At 46.2% G+C, this 22,925-nt stretch overlaps 3 protein-coding genes across 4 annotated transcripts; 2 read left to right on the top strand and 1 right to left on the bottom strand.

Moving 5' to 3' along the window:
• Positions 1–1,389: 1,389 nt before the first annotated feature.
• On the top strand, positions 1,390–13,661 carry BECN1 (beclin 1). Of its 2 annotated transcripts, XM_081109778.1 has the most exons (13): positions 1,413–1,536; positions 1,763–1,891; positions 5,969–6,036; positions 6,897–6,955; positions 7,401–7,469; positions 7,620–7,710; positions 7,817–7,953; positions 8,109–8,303; positions 9,208–9,354; positions 10,854–11,003; positions 11,489–11,549; positions 11,988–12,130; positions 12,864–13,661. In XM_081109778.1, the coding sequence occupies exons 2-13, from the start codon at positions 1,765–1,767 to the stop codon at positions 13,030–13,032; spliced, it is 1,416 nt and encodes a 471-aa protein (XP_080965904.1). In that variant the 5' UTR covers positions 1,413–1,536; positions 1,763–1,764; the 3' UTR covers positions 13,033–13,661. The 2 variants fall into 2 exon arrangements, with proteins under 2 accessions (XP_080965905.1, XP_080965904.1); XM_081109779.1 differs by lacking the exon at positions 7,401–7,469 and having other exon boundaries at positions 1,390–1,536.
• A 670-nt stretch (positions 13,662–14,331) lies between these two features.
• Positions 14,332–20,881, bottom strand: CNTD1 (cyclin N-terminal domain containing 1; the record flags this gene model as incomplete). Its single annotated transcript, XM_081110723.1, has 7 exons — positions 14,332–14,502; positions 15,046–15,142; positions 15,762–15,906; positions 16,375–16,537; positions 17,496–17,664; positions 17,932–18,007; positions 20,713–20,881. 7 exons carry the CDS (start codon positions 20,879–20,881, stop codon positions 14,332–14,334), a joined length of 990 nt encoding a protein of 329 aa, XP_080966849.1.
• Positions 20,882–21,241: 360 nt separating this feature from the next.
• COA3 (cytochrome c oxidase assembly factor 3) lies at positions 21,242–22,732 on the top strand. Its single transcript, XM_081110698.1, has 2 exons — positions 21,242–21,480; positions 22,187–22,732. Exons 1-2 carry the CDS (start codon positions 21,267–21,269, stop codon positions 22,291–22,293), a joined length of 321 nt encoding a protein of 106 aa, XP_080966824.1. The 5' UTR covers positions 21,242–21,266; the 3' UTR covers positions 22,294–22,732.
• Positions 22,733–22,925: the final 193 nt, after the last annotated feature.

The following is a 22,925-nucleotide window of genomic DNA, read 5'->3' as shown; positions in this document are numbered from 1 at the left end:
TTAGGTCATCGCAGTCTCTGGCTCTGTTGCAAAGATCACAGCTCCCTCTTAACATTTTTTACAAGCAGGTCACGGTTTAGCCAGGGGTGACGGGCTCCGGGAACCTAACCTTTCAAAGGTATGAGCCTGTGACCTTTCTTTTATTTTTTAAATATATTTTATTGATTTTTTACAGAGAGGAAGGGAGAGGGATAGAGAGTTAGAAACATCGATGAGAGAGAAACATCAATCAGCTGCCTCCTACACACCTCCTACTGGGGATGTGCCAGCAACCAAGGTACATGCCCTTGACTAGAATCAAACCTGGGAGCTTTCAGTCTGCAAGCCAACGCTCTACCCACTGAGCCAAACAGGTTAGGGCGAGCCTGTGACCTTTCAAAGGTATGAGCCTGTAACCTGTGACCTTTCAAAGGTATGGGCCTGTAACCTGTGACCTTTCAAAGGTATGAGCCTGTAACCTGTGATCTTTCAAAGGTATGAGCCTGTAACCTGTGACCTTTCAAAGGTATGAGCCTGTAACCTGTGACCTTTCAAAGGTATGAGCCTGTAACCTGTGATCTTTCAAAGGTATGAGTCTGTATCTTTTTTAAAAAAAAATATTTTATTGATTTTTTAATAGAGAAGAAAGGAGAGGGACAGAGAGTTAGAAACATCGATGAGAGAGATCTATCAGCTGCCTCGTGCACACCCCCTACTGGGGATGTGCCGGCAACCAAGGTACATGCCCTTGACCAGGATCGAACCTGGGACCCTTCAGTCCGCAGGCCGACGCTCTATCCACTGAGCCAAACCGGTTTGGCTGAGTCTGTATCTTGTGTTGAGAAATAGAGCGACGAACTTTGTGTGTGTTTAGCCAACCGTTTTGTGGTTTTTGTGAATAAAAGCTTGCTTCTGCATCTGGTCGGGGCTGCAATTCAGCCTCTGCTTCGGCAGGGTGCTGTAACTGTAGTCGCTGTCCAGCTTAATAAAGGTTCCTACATTTTGATCTGAGTCCCTGGTGGTCGTCTCCGCGGGTCACCCCATTACATTATAATATAAACACAAAGTTTACCTCCCCTCCAAGTGTGTCTACCACTCACTCGGGGGCTTTTGAAAGAAAGCCCAGCTCTCCCAAGGAGAAATTTTTAAAACTGATACTGCAGAAAGAACTAAAGTGGCTCCGCTCAGAAGTGACAAATCTAAAGAAAAGTCACTGAATTAGAGAATGGCAGAGACTCCTCCATCTCTCCCTGCTCGGCCCTTCCACTTCCCCAGGCAACCTACGCTCACCCGCCGCCGGCCGCGTTTCCCAGCTCAGCCTCTAGGGGCCGCAGCCCGGCCCGAAAGCGGGTGGATCTGGACCGGCCTACTGGCTCCTCCTGCAGCTGACGCCGTCGTGGCGTCACATCCGGTCAGGGCGGAAGTCCTCCCCTGGCCCACCGGGAAGTAGCTGAAGACAGGACGATGGCAGTTCTGGAGGCCTCCCTCCAGGGCAGCCCGGAGGCCGTAGTGCCCCCGCGGTAGACCGGACCAGGGTGGCGGGCTCCGGACTCCGAGGTGAAGAACGAGGGCTGAACCGCGACCGGAGAAGGGAGCCTGGGAGCCCGTCCCTGACTGGGCTGTAAACTGCTTTTGCCGGGGCTGCCCCGGAAGCAGGTCCACTTGCTATCGTACCGTCCCTAGAGAGAACGGCGCGGGCGGGATTTTCCCCCTTCAGTAGCCCCAGACCCGGGATTCTAGGGCGCCGATTCTCCCTAATATCGCCTCCTCTCCATCGCCGCAGGGATGGAGGGATCTAAGACGTCCAGCAGCACCATGCAGGTGAGCTTCGTGTGCCAGCGCTGCAGCCAGCCCCTAAAACTGGACACGAGCTTCAAGATCCTGGACCGTGTCACCATCCAGGAGCTCACAGGTCAGCGAGACCCTTGCAAAGAGGGTGGTCAAAATCGTTGAAAGTGGGCAGCTTTGGAGATGTAGGTCTTAAGGTGTCTGTCCGTGTAGTCCGCCACAGACTCCCGTGTAAACCTAGGAAAGTCACTTAATCTCTCTGGCTCCCTCTTTTCTTATCCGGAACGTAAAGGACTCCTGACTCAGTGCGTCTCGGAGAGCTTTGTATAGCAAGGAAAGGTCCGTAGTTTTCTTACTCCTGCTCTTTCAGAGTAAAGGAATATGTACGTATATGTAATAATAAAGGGCACATTTTGAGGACTTACCATGTACCAAGTGCATTGCATGCTTTACTTAGTTTAGCCCCTGCAACAACCCGTAGGGATCATTTTACAAATGAGGAGTTGAGGCTCAGAAAACTTAAGTGACTTACCCAGTGGTCAACAGCTCGTAAATGGAGGAACAATTCTCATAGACCCAGGAAGTGAGATACAGTTTTTAAAAGAGAAAACTGAATAAGCAGTTAAAATAAGCTCAAGGAGCCTGGCCCCTGTGGCTCAGCAGTTGAGCGTCAAGAGGTCTTGGGGTTCGATTCCCGTCAGATGATGTCCCTCTCTCGTCAGTGTTTCTATCTGTCTCCCTTACTATCTCTCTAAAAGTCAGTTAAAAAAAAAACGCATTAAAAAAATAAGCTCAAGGATCTGGAGACAGCCTGCTTGGATTTAAATCCTGGCCGTCATTTACTAGCTGAGTGACTTTTTTTTTTTTTTAATATATTTTATTGAATTTTTACAGAGAGGAAAGGAGACGGATAGAGAGTTAGAAACATCAATGAGAGAGAAACATCGATCAGCTGCCTCCTGCACGCCCCCCACTGGGAATGTGCCCGCAACCAAGGCACATGCCCTTGACCGGAATCGAACCTGGGACCCCTCAGTCCGCAGGCCGACGCTCTACCCACTGAGCCAAACCGGTTAGGGCCTGAGTGACTTTTTGCAAGTTACACCACCTCTCTAGGTCCCGGTTTCTTTATTAGTAAGACATAAAACAATCTCAAGGTAGTTTTAAGAATCAAATATGACAAGGAACATAAATACTTAGGAATATGCTGGGCAAATAATACTCAGTAAGTGTTAGCTAATGTTACTACCTGATTTCTCTCTCTGAGGAGAATTAATTCTTTAATATATTTTAAACTTTTTATTATGGAAAAAATTTAAATATATAGCCAAGAGAATAGCATAATGAACTCCCTTGTATTCATCACGTAGTTTCAACAACTAGCTACATTCTCTCATTCTTGTGTTCTCTGTATCTTCACTCACCTCCCATCCCCACTTACTTAGTTTTTTCAGTTTGTTAAAAACACCTACCTTCGCCGAAACCGGTTTGGCTCAGTGGATAGAGCGTCGGCCTGCGGACTGAGGGGTCCCAGGTTCGATTCCGGTCAAGGGCATGTACCTGGGTTGCGGGCACATCCCCGATGGGGGATGTGCAAGAGGCAGCTGATCGATGTTTCTCTCTCATCGATGTTTCTAACTCTCTCTATCTCTCTCCCTTCCTCTCTGTGAAAAATCAATAAAATATATTTAAAAAAAAACAAAAAACAAAAAAAAAAACACCTACCTTCAACAATTATTAATGCATATTTAATAATGTTCCATTTAGCCCCATCTATTCTCCCACCTCAAATTATTTTTTTTAATTTTATTATTATTTTTAAAATATATGTTTATTGATTCCAGAGAGGAACGGAGAGGGAGAGAGAGATAGAAACATCAATGATGAGAGAGAATCATTGACTGGCCACCTCCTGCACGCCCCCCATTGGGGACTGAGCCTGAAACCCGAGCATGTACCCCTGACCGGAGTCGAACCCAGGATCCTTCAGTCTACAGGCTGACGCTCTAGCCACTGAGCCAAATCAGCAAGAGCCCAAATTATTTTTAACATTCTTTTTTTTAATCCTCACTGGAGGATATGTGTGTGTGTGTGTGTGTGTGTGTGTGTGTGTGTGTGTGTATACACATATATATGTATACATTAGAGACCTGGTGCATGAAATTCATGCAAGAGTAGGCCTTCCTTCCCCTGGCTGCCAGCACCGGCTTCCCTGGCACCCAGAACCCGGGTTTCCCTCGCAGTCCCACCCCCAGCCCCAGCTTCATCCGGAAGGTTGTCCGGAAGGAGGTTGTCCCTTCTAATTGACATATTACACTTTTATTATTATTATTATTATTATTATTATTATTATTATAGATACATACTAGAGGCCCAGTGCAGGACATTTGTGCACTTGGGGGGGGGTGTCCTCTCAGCCCAACCTGTGTCCTCTCACAGTCCGGGACCCCTCAGGGGATGTCCTACTGCCGGCTTAGGCTCGGTCCTTAGCGCTACCGCGGAGGTGGGAGAGGCTCCCGCCACTGCCACTGTGCTCACCAGCTGTGAGCCTGACTTCTGGCTGAGCTGTGCTCCCCCTGTGGGAGCTCACTGACCATCAGGGGGCAGCTCCCGTGTTGAATGTCTGCCCTCTGGTTGTCAGTGCGCATCATAATGACTGGTTATTATGTTCAGTTGATTTGCATATTAGAGTTTTATTATATAGGATTTTTTTTTTTAGGGGAGGATATTTTCCCATTGATTTTCAGAGTGGAAGGGAAGGAAAAAGAGGGGACAGAGAGAAACATCAATGTGAGAGAGACACATCAATTGGTTGCCTCCTGCACACTGAGGCAGGGGATCGAGCCTGCAACCAAAGCGCATGCCCTTGACTGACCCTTCAGTCTGTGGGCCAATGCTCTAACCACTGAGCACCAGCTAAGGTCCAAATTATTTTGAAGTAAATCCCAAACATAAATACAGTTAATATTTTGTAACTATTTTTGAAAGATAAGGCATCTTTAAAAACATAACCATAATATCACTAGTGGCTCGGTGCACAGATTCATGCACATTGGAAGAAAATTAATTAGAAGAAATATTTTAATATCGCTATTCGCCCTTTCTCTATAATAGAAGTGTCAACCAAATTCTGTCATCGACAATGACAGATCGAAACACATGCATGCGATTGGCACCAGCGAGAGCTTTATATGTATCACGAGTCAACTTAGCCTTTTATAGATATAGAATAAACTTGCTTAATTAGACCTGCTTTCTGATGTAGCTAAACTTTTTCCAGCCCAGTGAAGCACCCCAACTTCTCTTTCAGGTAATTGTCAGCAACACAGCAGTAAATATCAACCAAAGCAGATTATTATTGTAGATCACAAAGGGAGAACAAAGTGTAAAATATTTAACTGCAGCAGTGTTTGACTATATTCTGTGCAGTGAGAAAATCTGACGTCATTTTCAAGGTCCAGCATTTCTTACTTCTTTTCAGTCGGGTCAAGTTTCTAAGCTTTCTAAATCTCTGTTTTCTGGCTAATGAAAAGAAAATAGGATTCCACCAAGTCTCCTATTTACCTACTCCAGGACTTCTGTGAGGATCAAATGAGATGAGGCATGGGAAAACGCTTCACAGACATTTGGTTAAAGTGTGAAATGTTTGCACCTGGCTATGAAGAAACTGCAAGGAGGCTAGTCGTCACTAGGGAGAGGAAGCCGGGTGTTGCTACTTAACGTCATTACCTGGATGGAGGGAAGGACACTTAGCATATTAGCCTTTTATATGTTTAGGTTATTTTGGAAAAAATTTAATAACTCTTTAATCTCATTTAATGAGTGTAAAGAAAAGATTCTTTTTTGTGTAAATGGTACTTTAAGAAAAAGGTATAGGTGGGGGTGGTTATGAGTATAATTCCAATTCTTTTTCTATACTTTTTTGTTATTGCTGTTAATCCTCACCCAAGGATATTTTTTTCCCATTAATTTCCAGAGAGAATGGAAGGCAGGGAGGGAGAGAGAGAAACATTGATGTGAGAGAGACACATCGATTGGTTGCCTCCTGGGACCAGGGATCAAACCTGCAATCCAGGTTTGTGCCCTTGATGTGGGTGCTGATGTTCTAACCACTGAGGTGCCAGCCAGGGCCTTTTTCTATACTTTTATACCCACTCCTTTGATAAGATTCTTTCTGACTCAATGTTTTCCTTGCCCTTAGCTCCACTACTTGCCACAGCCCAGGTGAAATCAGGAGAGACCCAGGAGGAAGAGGGTAACTCAGGAGAGGTAGGAAACACTGGAATACAAACCGGGTTTCTGCAGGGTACTTGGTGCTTCTAGAGCCCACAAACTTTCGGGATCTCTGGTTAACGAGGCATTCTACATGATCAAGCCACTGTGGATCATTGGAGGTACTTGAGGTTACAGGGTTACTGAAAGAGTCATCCATTTAAAAACGTAGAGAGAGGTTCTTTATTTGATGCAGAGTTATAAGCCATTATAGGTGAGAGATGGGATGACTTATATATCTAGGTCATCTCAGGGCATTCCTGGTTTACATCCGTTGTCCTAATTATTAATATCCTCTCCTCTCCATTCTCAAAAGTATCATGGTTTCAGCAACAAATTATATGATTACCCTAGTCAGGGGGTATTGTCATTGTTAAAGAACATGTCTCTTTTTTTTTTGAGAACATGTCATTTTTAAACTGTGATAACTTCAGTGATCATTTTCATTGCCAAAGACAGATATAAGTTTTTGATCACATATAAATTATATCAATGTATTTAAAACATATAAATGACCTACTTTTTTCTTTGCCATGCCAAACTTCATTGTAGTCTGATCTGGCTTTTTCCTTGTGCCATGATATTTAGGGCATCTCGCCCTTACCCCTGAGTAGTAAGTGTTGAGAAAATGCGTATTTAATTACAATTGAATATAACATAGGGAATGCTGTTCCCCATAAAAAAATCAAATGGGACTTGGGGTGTGTCTGCACCCGGCGTCCTTTCTTAGTATTTAAGGAAAGTCTAGGTAATGCCCAGTTAAGTCTCTGGTTTATCGTCTTGTGGTTGTCAGTCAAGGGTAAAGCCAAATAGTTCTAAGCTGCCAAAATTCTAATGCCCTCTTATTTCGTTCCCAGGAGCCATTTATTGAAACTCGTCAGGATGGTGTCTCTCGCAGATTCATCCCCCCAGCCAGGTGCCTACTACTCCTCAGCCCCCTGCTCCTTGCCAAAGACTAGTAGAATTTTAATGGAACCCACAATTGAGACCTGGAGCCAGGTGATAGAAATGTATTATCACCCAGCCTTTTGGCTCCTCCAAAAAAGATGCATTCCCTTATACTGGCCCATCACCTTCCAATACTAATTGAGTTTTTCCTGTAGCCATTTACACGTGGAAAGAGACAATAACTCTCATGATAAAGAAGTGAGAAAAGTCCAGGGAGTGATTGACTAATAAAAGAGATGGGCTCTTGAAAAGTTTAAGAATAGCTAATGTTATATGCTCAGGTTCTTAGTTATTGATGCATGTGAAGGTGGCTGTCAAGGGGTGTAATATTAAAAAATGGTCTTTCCGGATTCTCCTTCCTTTTCTATTATAGACACACACATCAGTTTTTGATGCCCCCTCTCCCTCCTTAGTCTGTCCAGGCCAACCTTCGTGCTGAGTGCCCCTGTGGAAGACCAGCATGGCCTTCCCTTGGGAGAGAGGTACCCTTGGGAGGTCAGTCGGGCTAGGAGTGGGTATGCACCTTGAGGCCCCTCAGCTGGTGCTTGAGAGTCTCTGCCACTGGCACCGCAGTAGGTGGAGGAGGCCTCTCTGCTCCCTCATGTGGCCCATGGGCGGGGGGCTGTCTGCAGGATGATGTCTACGGAAAGTGCCAACAGCTTCACTCTGATTGGGGAGGCATCTGATGGCGGAACCATGGAGAACCTCAGCCGAAGACTGAAGGCAAGTCGGCCTCATTCCAGCATCAAGCAGTGGGCATGGCTGGTAGAGGGGTTGTCTGGGCAGGTAGCATGGGGCAGGCCCTACCCTTACTCTCCCATACTTCCAGGTAACTGGGGACCTTTTTGACATCATGTCAGGCCAGACAGATGTGGATCACCCACTGTGTGAGGAATGCACAGATACCCTGTTAGACCAGCTGGACACTCAGCTCAACGTCACTGAAAATGAGTGTCAGAACTACAAGTGAGTGCCTGAAGAGCCAGGGCCTGGACACTGACATCTGGGTCTTAGAGCCGTCACTGCTCTGAAACTGCCTGGTTCTTACCCAAGAGCTATGCTCAACTCAGGTAAACAGAATAACAGGTTCCTTCTGCAAGCATACTCTCTGTCCTTGGCAGGCGCTGTTTGGAGATCTTAGAGCAAATGAATGAGGATGACAGTGAACAGCTACAGATGGAGCTAAAGGAGCTGGCATTAGAGGAGGAGAGGCTGATTCAGGAGCTGGAAGATGTGGAAAAGAACCGTAAACTAGTGGCAGAAAATCTCGAAAAGGTCCAGGCTGAAGCTGAGAGACTGGATCAGGAGGAGGCTCAGTAAGTGATCACCCTGCGCTTCTAATTTCCTGCCCGGAAAGCTCCAGGAGGGGAAATGGCTTCCAGCTGAATGTGTCTGATTAGTTTGTAAGCTGCATTCAGCTGTCACTCTGCAGCATGTCTGCTCTGGATCCTGCATATTGTTTCCAGGCCCTGTTTCTTCAGATTTGTTTGAAGAGTTACGTATGAAGGGTCAGCATGACTAAGTAAAAAAAGTATGTTGATTAATAGAGAGTGGAGAGCCAGGGCTGTAGTCACAGCTCTGTGCTGTAGGGAACGGGGCTCACTGGGTAAGCCAGCCTCTGCACCCAGCATCCTGCTCTGGAGAGATGAGCATATTGGCCCACATTCATTCCTTCTCAGCTCAAAAATTTCCTTGGTGCTCTCGACCTGAGAGGACCCTCTGTCTATTGGAGGAGACATAGTGTCCACGTTAACTGAAATAGGGGAAGTGAAGGACAGAACAAAAAGTTAATTTTTCACAGAGCAGTGTAACAAGTTTCATTGGAAATGGTGTTTACTGTTTAAAGGACAATAAGAATGCAGAGGTGAAGTTATAGGAGTTCAGTTATGGCCAAGCCATGAAGAAGCCACTCTTGACACATTTCACCTTGATTCTGGAAAAGGTCAGACATCGAGAGGTGTTTGGCCTGGTTTGGAAGAGTCCTTTCTTCCTCCCCTTTTTGCAAATGGGCAGCTGGAATTTTAGACATTCCTGTCCCTCCCAGGCAAAACAACCGGGGCAAGTATGTTCTTTGAGTGTGACAGATCTGTGACAAATCTCAGTGATGCTGTAACTAGATATAACCATAATCACTAAGAAGAAGTCCTTAAGGAGGGTGATAACAGAGAAATTTTAGCCCCCAAACTAACAGTCTTCAATGGCCACTTTGGCTGCTCACAGGTATCAGAGGGAATACAGTGAATTTAAACGACAACAGCTGGAACTGGATGATGAGCTGAAGAGTGTAGAAAACCAGATGCGTTATGCCCAGATGCAGCTGGACAAGCTGAAGAAAACCAACGTCTTTAATGCAACCTTCCACATTTGGTAATGAGGGCTGGAGGGTGAGGAGTGTCTGGAAAGCACTACATATCTGGACCTTAGCTGTTGACCACTAAGTGAGGGTGCCCACCTCCTGCGAAATAGGACTGTATATCATTTTCATCCCATCTAGTTTTTTTCCATCCTTAGGATGGGCTAGGTAAAATCAGGGGGTTGGAATTCTAGAGCTTGGTGCCATCCATTCTTCCAAGGAAAGGGACAGATCTGAGTCCTCCAGCCACATGAAATTCTGGTCCTCTGCCTGGAGCTGATTTCTTACCTGTAGGGTCAGTCATGTATTAATTTACTTGATGTTTTATCCATTTAACTAGTATCTATGAGCATCTACTGTGTGGCAGGCACTATTCTAAGCACTAGGATGGCAACAGCAAACAATATGCATTCTACCTTCTAGTTGTTTATAATCTAGTGGAAGAGATGAAAAAGTAATAGGCACTTGTAATACAGATTGATAATGGTTAATCTAGGGTGCTGTGGGAACACATAAGGGCACTTCACCCAATGTGAGCAGGCCACATGGAAAGTTTTCCCTCAGAGGAGGTTGATGTTTAAGCTGAGATGTGAATAGAAGTCTGCAGAGGAGCGGGTTGTTCCTGTCAGAGAGAACATCATGTGCAAAGAAACAGAGGAAAGTGGGAGTGGTGAATTCAGAGAACTGAAAGGAGCTTATTGTGACTAGAGTGTAAAGGGGAGAATGACAGGATATGAAACTGGAGAGTTACCAGTTCCTAAAGTACCTTGTAGGTATCATGAAGGGATTTGGACTTTATCCAAAAGGCAGTGGTAGCCCAGCTGGTGTAGCTCAGTGGTTGAGCATTAACCTATGAACCAGGAGGTCACGGTTCAGTTCCTGGTCAGGGCACATGCCTGGGTTGTGGGCTTGACCCCCTAGTGTGGGGCGTGCAGGAGGCAGCCGATCAACGATTCTCTCTCATCATTGATGTTTGTCTTTCCGTCTCCCTTCCTCTCTGAAATCAATAAAAAATAAAATAAAATAAAAGGCAGTGGGAGCCATTGAAGCATTTTAGGCAGGGAAGTGACATAATTACATTAGCATTTGTGATAACTTTACCTGCAATGTGAGAAATGACTTGAGAGAAGAGTGTACTATTTTTGGTAAGGAAACTTGTTAGTAGGAATCTAAATAGAAAAAGAGAGTAATGGCATTGAGTTTGGAGAGAAGTGGACAGACTAAAGAGATTTAGGAAGTAAAATCAACAGTGTTTGATGCTTTCTTGAAGGGAGAGACCTGAGAGAGCATTCAAGGATAATGCCCCAATTTCTGCTTTGGCATCTGAGCAGCAGGTGGAAAGATGACTCACATTGTAGACATGTATTTAAAGTACCAAGAAGAACTTGGATATATGAATCTGAAGATACTAGTAAGGAGGGAGATTTATGTTTTAGGTAAGAGCAGGAAGTCTTAGAAGTTGCTAAGTTTTAAGTTCTCCCTGTATTTTTCCCTGTCCTTTTGCCTTCTATAGGCATAGTGGACAATTTGGCACAATTAATAACTTCAGACTGGGTCGCTTGCCCAGTGTTCCTGTGGAATGGAATGAGATTAATGCTGCTTGGGGCCAGACAGTGTTGCTGCTCCATGCCCTGGCCAATAAGATGGGTCTGAAATTTCAGAGGTAAGATATGTCGCCCTTTCTTGGGGTATGGTATGTCTTTGATAAAATTTGTACTCCATACTGGTACTGCTGTCCACTATGGCAGGAACCCTTACTCGCAATAGCCTGGGAGTTTTCTTTCTGTTTCTGGTTTTCCGCTCACCATAGGGCTCTTTCTATTGAGCAAGCAGTCCTCGAGCTGCAGTGGTCCCCAGCCCACCAGTATCTCCAGAACTTTAGCGTTCCGCAAGCTATTTTCAGTTTTTGTTTTTAAATCTAAACCAAAACAGACATTCACTCACAAACCCCCCTCCTCCCCCCAGACAATCATATATGTACTTTGTTCAGTAAGCAAAATCTTAAACATGGAGCCTAAAGGGAGGTGAGAGAGAGGGTGGAAATAATAAAAGAGGTAGGATGAAGTCTCAGAATCATTGGATTCTAACATCCCAATAATCACTTTTGGAGGAGCCCTATATCCATCTCTGTATCCATCTCCTTTTTAGGTATCGACTTGTTCCCTATGGAAACCACTCTTACCTGGAGTCTCTGACAGACAAATCTAAGGTACTCTGGGAACTCCATTTTCACTGGAATACAGAATTTTTATATCTCCTAAAAAAACAGTTTATTCTTGATAATGACATTATTCCATTTCCTCCCTAGACAAATATCTCATGAAGAGCCAATGTCTTGTCCAGTTCAGGATTAGTTCTTTGAGGCCTAGAGAGAAAATGAGTGTTTTTTACAGTCTGTTGAGAAGGGATATAGGCAGATCAGAGGAGAATGTGTGCTCTAGGGTGGGGAAGGAATCACTGTGAGGTAGATGTTTAATACATTTCCATTGATAATAAAAACGTTCTAGGTGCATAGTTATTTTCCCAGGGTTACTGTTTTCAGTGGAATACAGAAAGAACATGATTTGAGAGATAGGTATGATTGAGAACAATCTCTGATAGCCCATCCTGGTGCCACACCCATAGCCAGTTCTCTCTTCTTGGGCAGGAGCTGCCATTATACTGTTCTGGAGGGTTGCGGTTTTTCTGGGACAACAAGTTTGATCATGCCATGGTGGCTTTCCTGGACTGTGTGCAGCAGTTCAAAGAAGAGGTTGAGAAAGGCGAGACACGATTCTGTCTTCCTTACAGGTCAGTATCCCCCATTGCTGACTGAATCTAGAGTGGGACCAAATGGAGCAGAATTGAAGGGACAGTAAGAATGGAGGCAAAACATAGTATGAATGGAGGGAAAGCAGAAATGGTACAAAATCACATGACACTGCTGAGCAAAGACTGATCTAATACTGCAAGTAGGACAGAATGTGACCACCTGACTCCTGGAGAAAAAGAATGCTGTCTTAGGTAGTTTGGGAGATTTTCTTGCTATGGAGCTTCTGCCCAGTCTCCAATTTCAGGAAGGTTTTTCCTTAAGGCCCTGGAAATGTGCAGGAATGCTTCCTTTGGTCAAATTGTGTAGGGGCCTGGTGATAGATAGAGACCTTAGTTCAAGAGAGTAAAGCTGAGCTGCTTCTCTCACCCCAAAACAAAGCGTTTCTTTTCTTCTGCTCCCTTCCCTCCCATGAGCTCAGGGATGCCTAGGAAAACAGTGAGGAGTACTGTAACCCTCACTTTCCCTCTGCTCCAGGCTTGTCATCTGTTTGGGTGTGTGTCCTGTCCCTGTACTCCAAATGACAATGAGGCTCTTGTGACAGCCTTCTTGACTTTTGGCTTTCAAGTAAATCCAAAATACACTACCGTTTCTTGCCAAGTTCTTTAATAGATAAAATGACGTGAATGGTCCCATGATTAAGTCCCTGCCCATTTGCCTGAACTGACTTAAATCAGATCTGTTTCTAATGAGCTCTGCTGTGTCCATCTGCAGGATGGATGTGGAAAAAGGCAAGATTGAAGACACAGGAGGCAGCGGCGGCTCCTATTCCATCAAAACCCAGTTTAACTCTGAGGAACAGTGGACAAAAGCTCTCAAGTTCATGCTGACGAATCTTAAGTGGGGTCTTGCTTGGGTGTCCTCACAGTTTTATAATAAATGACTTTCTGTTTTCCTTAGCGGGATGTTTGCCTTAAAGGCTTTAAATTTTGTTTTCTTTGAAAAGTTTTAAATTAACTTTGGGTACTATTAAACACATGTTTACAATACCAAAAAGAAAAAAAAAATCTACAAAAGCCACTTTATCGTAAAATATCACATGGCAAATAGTTCCCAGAGCTACACATGCCATGTATAGCTACCAGCCTTGTTATAGTTTTGACTCTTAACCCCATGCCTTCCTTTCCCTCTTTCACCTTAAACAACTAATTTAAATTTGCTTCTGTTTTTGTTTGTTACTGAGTTGAATTGAGATCGATGTGTTTTCACTAATTTATCTCTCTCAACTTCCTGCACTTAACAATATTAAATAGAAACTTTTGTCTCCACTGAGACGATGAGATGTATGAGACGCATAGTTGGATAATGTGAGAAAATGACATATAAGCTTTGGTCACCGTGTGATGTGATCAGAAGCTTGAAATTTAACACTTCTCACTTGGTTCTAGTACTGAATGCCTGCTCTGCTCTGTGTTAGAGATATGAAATGGTGTTTGATACTCTTGGAGACATTATGTAGAGAATTATTTGTAATAAAAGATTTGCTGCAGTCTGATAACTGCCCATGGTGCACTGTTGGATTTTTCTTTAACTAAAATATAGTACTTTGTATTCTGGGAGAATTGAGTTCAAGTGCAGGTATGTGGAAATTCCGTGGAAACATGTTTAGAGATGGGTTAGTGTTACTTTTTAAAAAGACTAGTGAAAATAGACAGCTGTAAAGAAAACCCTATTTTTGTAGATCTTAGTAACAGAACAGATGTTTAACTTGAAGGAGAAATACAGGCTGCCTTCTTGCTCAGTCAAGGTCACCCAGATGGTCTCAGTTTTTGAGCCCTTGGTAAATAATAATCTCCATGTCTGATATTCTCTCATGAAAGGAACAATGAAAAGAAAAGCCATAAATATCTTGTTAAACAAAAACGAACCAACTTCATTAATATTCTATCTCTCTTAACATCTTACATTTTCATTCTGATATGGCAAAATGGACTTAAACAAAAATGAACCAACTTCATTAATATTCTCTCTTAACGTCTTACATTTTCATTCTGATATGGCAAAATGGACAGGCTTGTCCACTTTAACTCTTTCTCTGATGCAGGAAAATAAGCATAAAGTTGGAATACAAAACACAGTTCAAAAGATACTTGAAACTTTTGTACCCTGAGTATAAAGTAAACAAAGGGAGGGGTGAGTGCAGTGACGGAAGGCTGTTTCTATTTGGCAGATTCTGTCTGCTTCATGTATTGGAGGAAGCAGCAGCCCTCAGAGCTCTGGCTGCCAGGTGGGGAGAAATAGGCTGCTGTCGCCCCGGAGTGTTGGCTCCCACGCTGTGCATCAGGATTGCATAAGAGAACGCAGCAATGCTCTCCAAGGCAATACCCGTGATGCTCTGCAAGTGCCCCACAACCTTCAGAAATAGAGACAGATTTTTTGTTACTAAATCATCTCAACATGTTTTAGTGCACAAATTGCTTGGGCTGGTCTCTCAAGCCAAATATAAATTTTTTTGTTTCTCTGTATTTACAGAGAAGACTAAATCCAGACCCCAGTGTTTGCCAATAGCCAAACTACACTAGATACATTTGCCCTGATGGTGTTAGTGTGGAAAGTTTCTACTAGACATTTCACTGGGCTGGAGATAAGTTTTGTGAAAGGTGAGAGGGATATTTGGGAGAATATATTTATTAGACTTTAACATGTTAGCAGATTATCATCATAAAGAGAAATGAGCAAGCTGAACTTGGACCTCCATTTCTAATTTCGTAAGAGGAAAACTAGAGAACACTTTTCAGTCCTAACCTAGTTTTTCCTCTCCCAAATCCTGCTCAATCATCTCAATCCTGGGTCTTGGCACTTACCTTTTATAGTCTTCTGTTTTCCTTTAACTAATGGGAGAATGCTTTCTATTAAATGAATTCTGACCATGCTGGTCCTGCTCAATGATGCATACCTGGCTCCAACACACATGGTTTTGGATGAAGGCACTTGCTGCAATGATTCCTACTGCCAATAGCATGAAGTCTTCCTTCACTGAAACAAACTTTTCCCTGAGTGATTAAAGCCATTATTAATTTTGGAGCTGAAATTTGATTTTCCAAATCTTAGGGTCATGGAACTTCAATTGTTGATGTTGATCATCGTGGATTTTTTAGACATGGAAGGAAATGGTCAAGTAATAGTTAATTGACCTTCTCCCAGTCTTCCCCAAATCAACTGGGATTTAAACATGAGCCTCCTGTCTGGTTTATAGGCCTTTTGTTGTTCCTTCTGTCTCCCTAACAAATGTAATTGTGAGGCTTTTTACTATTCTGACTTTACAGTAATCAAACACTTTTGTCCAAGTTGCAACCTTGTGACTGGCTTTTATTCCCCAAGTGACTATAAAAGCAGTCAGGTAATCTCCAATTATAAACAGCTATAAAGAAAGAACTAGGAAATAATTACTTGAAGTCATTTAAATTTAAAAGTGAAAACATTAAGAGTTTTGCTGATTGGGCTCAGTCATGTGCATCCAGGCAACATACCGGACGTTAATTTGAACCAGATAACCTGTGCAGGTTATCTGTGGATTGGATGCCTCGCTAGGTAAATTCCATTCCCCAAGTTCTCATGCTACATTCTGGACTCTGTTTCTGGAAGGAGCCTGTGCTAAAGGGATTGCCTTACCCTTGTAGCTGACTGGGTGTGGAGTTCTCAATTGAAGCCCTCAGCAGGCTCTCATATATGGGTTCATGCAGAAGATAGACTAGGTCGAGCAGGGTTAGGCAGGTTGCATGCAGCTGCGTGGCTGGGACCAAACAGCCATTGTATCCTAGATGGAGTATGGGCATGGTAAAGAGCATTATTCGGGTCTTTTCTGATCATAATCACGGATCATAAAACTGTTGAGCTGCTAAGGTGCTTCCGGGTTGCTTTGCTTTACTATAAGAACCCTCTTCAGCTGGAGGTCCATTTTAAAGGACAAAGGGAAAGGTAGAAAAATCGCCATATGCAATTAGAGTATATTTGTTTGTTCCCCTCTTATCTCATGCCTCTCTATAAAATCAACTCCTTGGTCCTGTAGTAAGAGTACCTCATGAGTCCAAACAGAAGCCAGGTGCTGAGACCTAAGTTTCTTTTCCTGACAAGTACCAGAGAGAGCACTTCCTTCAATCAGCCCAAGCTTCCTGCTGTTCCTCATTGGTGGGTTCTGCCCACTGCCCCCAACCTCTTGGGTACATTCTCATTGCCTTCTCTGGAAGACTCCAATGCACAGTCCCTGGAACACTTAATAAATTACCTAGAACCTCCAGGAGCATCTCCACATATGCCAGGGGAGTAGGCAGGTTGATTTGGAAGTTCAGGGACTTCAAAATATCAAGCTCTGACTCCAGCAGTTCTTCTTTAGTGTATAGATATCCTAGAGCCTGGAGGAAATTCAGGACTGTAATGTTGCTGATTATCTGGGCAAGGAAAAACAGTGAGGGAGAGGAGAGGGTGTCAGAGTAAAGATACATCTTGGCATAGTGTACAAAACCCTTCACAATCCAGCCCATGCCTTCATCTTGCCTTTTCCCTTGGTAATTCCCTCTTACACTCAATGCTTGTCATATAGAACTTGCAGCTCTCAAACCCACCAAGCTCCCCAGGCCTCTCCAATGCTGTTTGCTGTATCTGGACCTCCTTTCCTCCTGCTTCTCTCTTCCTGCTTTTCTTAACTCCTCTCCCTCTTCCCTTAGGATCCACCCATCTTCCACAACCCTTCCCCCTTTGAGAAGTCATTTTCTCTAAATACACTTCCTTGACTCTCCAAGGCTAATGAGGTACATTCATAGCCCTCTGTATTGACACTAATCAGAACACTTCCCCACATTATTTGCTTATGTGTCTTCTCTCATTGGTTAAGTTCCTTGAGAGCACAGACAATATTTTTACTGTTGCAGCCATGGCACCTAGTGCAGCATCTGGCCATAGAAGACAATAAATATTTGTTGAATGAATGATACTTTATTATATACACATTGGGTCGTAATGTGGAAAATTTTTTATCCTTTTTAAACGTAATAGTTTACCTTTAATGCTGATATGTTGGCAGTTCAGACATTTTATGTAAACTGTCCTTGAGTCCAAGGGGAGAAAAGGTGACCTGTATGAACAATGGCCTCTGTCCAGTAATTATACCTTGGGAACACAACTTCAGGCTATTTAATAACTGCCTCTGTGTGACTGTGTGTGTGTGTGTGTGTGTGTGTGTGTGTGTGTGTGTGTGTGTGTGTGGTATGCTTAGGAAGCATAATTAAACTCTGGAATTTCCACATGAGTAGTATCACCTAGCCTAGGAGTATGTTTCTCACAGTCACCTTTGAATGAGCCCGTTTCCTTCTAACACTCAGGTGCCCATGAGCAACCCCAGCTCCTTACTTTGTAGTGGAAAGAAAGTTTGCTTGCCAGCTGAACACATGACACAAGACGCAGGATAAATTTGTTGAAAAGCTGCTCTTTCAGAGCCCTCCAGTTCCGAGGCACTGTCTTATCCCTTAGCTGGATTGTGGCCTGCCTGCAGATATTCTCTGCCTGCTTAACCATAAACCTAAAAAGAAAGGAAGGGGAAAGTAAACCATCCACACTCACTGAAACTAAAGGGTGTTTCTGCTTCAAATTATGCTACATCTTATCCTCGCCAATACCAATCGTCGGCTAAGAAATTTACATTTGCACGAGAGGGTGCAAAACCAGGTCTCATGGTAAGCAGCAACTCGTACTATTTTGGGTGTGTATTTTTTTTTTAATTTAAGATTTGGATGTATTGGTCATTCTGAGAGGTACCACTACAAAGGCCTTATGCTCAGGGCTTTACCTTTCTAGGATTTCTACAGCCTGGTAGCTCACGGATTTCTCCAGACACCATTGTTCACACAGGAGAAAAACAAACTCTGCCAAAACAGAAAAGAAGAGCCTAATTCACAAGGTGCAACCAAAACCACTCTGTGAACTCTTGGCGTTGTGTAAAAGCCATGATGAGGCCAAGGGAAGGGGGTCGGGAGGTGAGAAAGATGAGACTGAAACAACCCAAGCTGAGATTAGTTCCTCTTGCTGCCAATAGGCAGATCAGAGGCATGAAAAGGAGGCTGACTGCGTGCCAAAGACCAGGGCTTACCAAGCCCCCTCAGTGACCCTGGAGCCTTCCTGTGGGTCTCCGCTGATGAAAGGCTCAGCCAGCTACACGCAAACATACCAGCTGGTCTAATTGGCCTCTGCACCATGCTGGGAACCCGCAGCTTCAAGGGTGAGTCTTGGATGGATAAAAATTCCAACCCTTATATTCTGTTTGCAGTGGAATGTTGACAGGAACAGAAAGGTCCCTCCTGGAGCTACAATATTCTTTATAATACTGTTTGTTTAGTAACCACCCTCTGGAGAACTCCCATCGCTTTACAAACACGTTTCACCTTACAGCTGGACACCATCTCTCCACCACCAGTTTGTTGGGTAAATCTGTGGTGGCTGAGCCCCTCCCAGGAGCAAGTTTGTTATGGTGGCGGCATAGCTTGTTTTGAAGAAACATCCTCCAAATCAGGGAACAGAGCCCAATTTGGGAGGTGGGGGAGTCACTGGGAAGGTGGGAAGGGCAAGACACCTTGGCAAGATTTAAGGCTGCCTGCTTCTCTTTGAAAGAACCGCCCCAGATAGAATTTTATTTAGTTTGCAATATCGTTAGAGGGCGGACACAAGGGTAAATGTTAGTTCTCAATCCAGAAAGCTGCAGAACTGGGAACTTTTGGCACTGATCGGTGAAGAAGTACATACAATCAAATTACCATATGTCTTCATAGAAAATTTGACTTTCTTAGGGGGGAAAAAAAAAACAACTATAAAAGTCAAGGTAGCGCAAGATAACTTAACAATCTACTCAACACACGACCGACATAGGTGTGTGTACACAACCTTATCGTCACAGAGGCTAAAGCTCTGCTACCAGTGTCCAATGAAGAGAATTCGTTTAAGCAATTAAGCAAAATGCTCTAGAATAATTGTGTGTGATCAGCCGATCCTATTATTTAATGGAGGTGAGGCTGTGTGTGTGTGTGTGTGTGTGTGTGTAGTTGGTTTGGTTTGGTTTTGGTCTGAGTTATCTGGGCAATTGTCTCTATTTTCCATTTTAATCTGCCAAGGAAACTGGGCCCGGGTTCGGTGACCGGGTGAGGGTGACACCCGCCCGAGCTGCCGGCCCCGCCTCCCGCCCTGACAGACAGGCGGATCGACTCCTCACTGAAAACCCGCCCCTTCGGTCCTCTCCGCCGCGGGCTTCCTCTCACTGCCTGAAAGCCTGGTTCCACCTGCCGTTCCCCCTCGTCATTCAGGCCCTCAGTTCCGCCGTCCGGTTCTCCCGTTCCCAACTTGCCGAAACGGTGGTCTCCAGGGCCAGCGAACGCGTCCACGTGGTCAGGCGTCGTGGCCCCTTCGCCGCCTCCTTCCCGCGGTTCATCTCCTTCCGGCAGCGCCCGGGCTCCCGGAGGCCCTGGGCTCCCAACCCCCTTTTCTCTTCCTTCGCGGCTCTTCTCCGTCCTCCAGTCTCCTGCACACAACGCGCTTCCCAAGGGGCCGTCCTCGACCTTCTCCTTTCCCCCTCGAGGGGCTCACCCCCGGCCGCTGCCGTCCCGTCATGGCGGCAACTCCCAAGCCTGGGCCTCCAGTCTGACTTCTCGCACCTTGCAGACAGCCGGCCGGGAACCTTCCTCCGGGCTTCACGAGCACCTGAGTCAAAACCAGAGTCATTCTCTGTCCCGGACACAAGCCGCCGTCCTCCGTTTTGCGGTGTTGCCTGCAGCCCCAGCCGCCTCCTTCGCCTCCTCAGGTCCTGAGCACACCGACCCGGGACCTGCCTTTCACCGCCGGGAGGTGTCACCCACCGTCCCTGTCGCTCCCTCGGCCCTGTCACCTCCCATCCGTCCTCGTCCTCCCGCCACGGCCCAGAGACCCTTCCTAAGGCCGAGGTTCCCATTAGCACCCCGCCCCCGCCTTCTCCTCTCCTCCCGGGATACGCTCCCGCCTCGGCTCACGGCCCCACGCGGACTGTCTCCAAACCGCCCTCTGGTCCTGGTTTCCACGCCTTCTCCGCGTGCCCTGGCCAACCCGGGCCACGCTGTGCCCACGCTGACCCCGCGCGCCCACCTCCACGGCTTCGCTCACAGGACCCCTTCCCCGTCTTTGCCGACGACACGGCGCCTTCCCTTCGAGGCCTAAAGGCCATGGTGACGCCTTTACTTCCTCCGGCCCCGCTCAGCCCTCACCCGTGTTAGTCCCCTCAGAAGCTTGTTTTTATCTAGAAGGTCGCTTATTTAACCGCACTTGTACCTAAGCATTTGCAGGTTTGTCCTACTATTCTCCGAGGATTACATTCACGGTTTGAAAGCAGGGACTAGGTTTCATCTTTCTACCCCAGCAGCACGGACACTAAATATACATTTGGAAATCAAGGGCAGGGTGCTGGTGTGTCCTGTTCATCACTATTTCCCCAGCACCTGGCATACAGCACTTCTTTGAATTAAGAAACTACACTGAATCTCAGAATTGGTGCCTCAGAGACAGGTGCCCCCGTCCCCCCTCAACCCAGCTCCCGGCGGCCCTGCGTCCACACCCACGATGCGGGTCTCCCGGAAGCTGCCCATCCAGCCCGCGGACTCCTGCACCGCTTGCTCGTTCTGCTGGGCCAGGTGGAGAAGAGCGTCCTCGATGGTCTCGGTGGCGACAGCTCCAAACTGAAACTCGCTCACAGAGGCCAATCTTGGCCTCCCACGTCCATCCATTTTCAGAAGCCTTCGTGGACACCCCGACGGCTCACTGGACCCATACACCGATCTCCTTGGCGTCACCCCAGAGCCTTCTGCCACACTCTGGGTTCGTTCCCCTCTTCTGTGTGCTTGTCCTCGCCTCAAGGCTGAGGAAACCTCTATTCCCACCACAGCCTCGAGCCCTCCACCGCCTTTTCCCGCCACAACGGCCGTGGACCCCTCAGCCAATCAGAAAGCACGTCCGTTTCACGTCTCCCCCGCCCTATCCCTCAGACAGAGAGCCGCGCTCAGTCGGTGAAAGAAAACGCGGACTACAGCTCCCAGCGTCCCCTGCGGAAGCGAAGGGCTGCTATTCCCAGCAAGCTCCGCGCCCCCGGACTGCGAAGGGCGGAGCGGCAATATGGCGGCGCCGGGAGCTGGTGACCGTATGGATGCGAAGAGTGGAGAGGCCCCTCTGGCCCAGCGCATTGACCCGACTCGGGAGAAGCTGACTCCTGCGCAGCTACAATTCATGCGGCAGGTGCAGCTCGCCCAGTGGCAGAAGACTCTGCCACAGCGGCGGACCCGGAACATCGTGACCGGCCTGAGCATCGGGGCCCTGGTGTTAGCTATTTGTATCCGCCTGGACTGTAGACTCAGGGAGACCGCATGTGGGGACAAGACAAGGGGAGCAGTGACGTGTCGAGGGCAGTATGGGGGTGGTAGAAAGAGCCTGATCTGGGAAAGTCCAACCGCGGAGCCAAGCGTTTAATGTACCTTACTCTGTCACTTTAAGGTTCTATTTTAATATAATTCATTAAGAATAACAGGTCCGCCCTAGCCAGTTTTGCTCGGTGGATAGTGCGTAGGCCTGGGGACAAGAGTCCCGGGTTCAATTCCAGTCAAGGGCACATGCCTGGATTGTGGGTCCTATCCCAGTAGGGGGCGTGCAGGAGGCAACCAGTCAGTGATTCTCATCATTAATGTTTCTGTCTCTCTCCCTCTCTGAAAAAATAAATAAATAAGTAAATAACGGGTCAGCCCACCGGCATAGCTCAGTGGTTTAGTGTTGACCTATAAACCAGGAGGTCAGGGCACATGCCCAGGTTGTGGGCTAGATCCCCAGTGGGGGGCGTGCAGGAAGCAGCCAATCAGTGATTCTCTCTCTGGATGTTTCTCCCTTTCCCTTCCTCTTTGGAAAAAAAAAAAAAGAATGGGTCAGGGCTTGGGAGAACAGAGGGCTACAGAATTAGGAGGATGAGAGATTAAGAAGTGGTGGAAGCAAATCTAGGAAAAGGGAATGTGCATGTTCCAAGTGGTTTCCCTAACCAGCCTCCCCAGATGGTTACACCTTCTACTCAGTGTCCCAGGAGCGGTTCCTAGATGAGCTGGAGGATGAGGTCAAAGCTGCTCGAGCCCGAGCTGCCGAAAGGGCGTCAGGCTCCTGATCCAGTTGGGCATGGCACGTCTCTAACCTGCTGGAGCCCCTTCACTTGATGGATGATGCCCCATGACCTGTAGAAGCTGAAGCCTGCTCACAGCATTGCTGGCCACCTTACTCACCTTGGACAGTGATCAGCCCCAAGAAGCCGGGGATTTACACAGTTGGCCATCATCAAAGGAACATTGCCCACCTCACACTCACTGTTTGTGGTAGCCGAGCCCTTCTTATCGTTTGTTTTGTTTGGGGGTTTTTTGCAAGTTATCTAACCTTGGCTTTTCCCAAATTTTCTGACTTTGTGGTTTATCCCCTTCACTTCCCAGGGGCTGGGAGGAAGGAGGACAAGAGGTGGGCTGTTATGGGAGTGGGCATGGCAGCTCTGTGCAGTGTTGGAGCCTGTGGGAAAGATGGGGTCAGGTTGAGAATAATAAACTGAGTCATCTCTCTTGGAGTCAGGTGATTGTGTTGGGGCTGACACTTCATGCTGGAAAGCTCCACGGGCAGTAGCTGCAGCATAGTGGCATTGCCCCAGGGAGCCGTAAATGTTTAACTAGAATTACTTTTTCCGTGAGATCTTTCCACCTGATTTAAGGGAGAGCTCATGGTGGGTCACTGGGCTGTTTGAGACTGAACCACACT

This window comes from Myotis nattereri (assembly GCF_964212035.1).
Source record: "Myotis nattereri genome assembly, chromosome: 16".
Classification (NCBI taxonomy): domain Eukaryota; kingdom Metazoa; phylum Chordata; class Mammalia; order Chiroptera; family Vespertilionidae; genus Myotis; species Myotis nattereri.
Note: the sequence above shows the minus strand (reverse complement) of the source record. Positions and strands in the feature narration are given on the sequence as shown.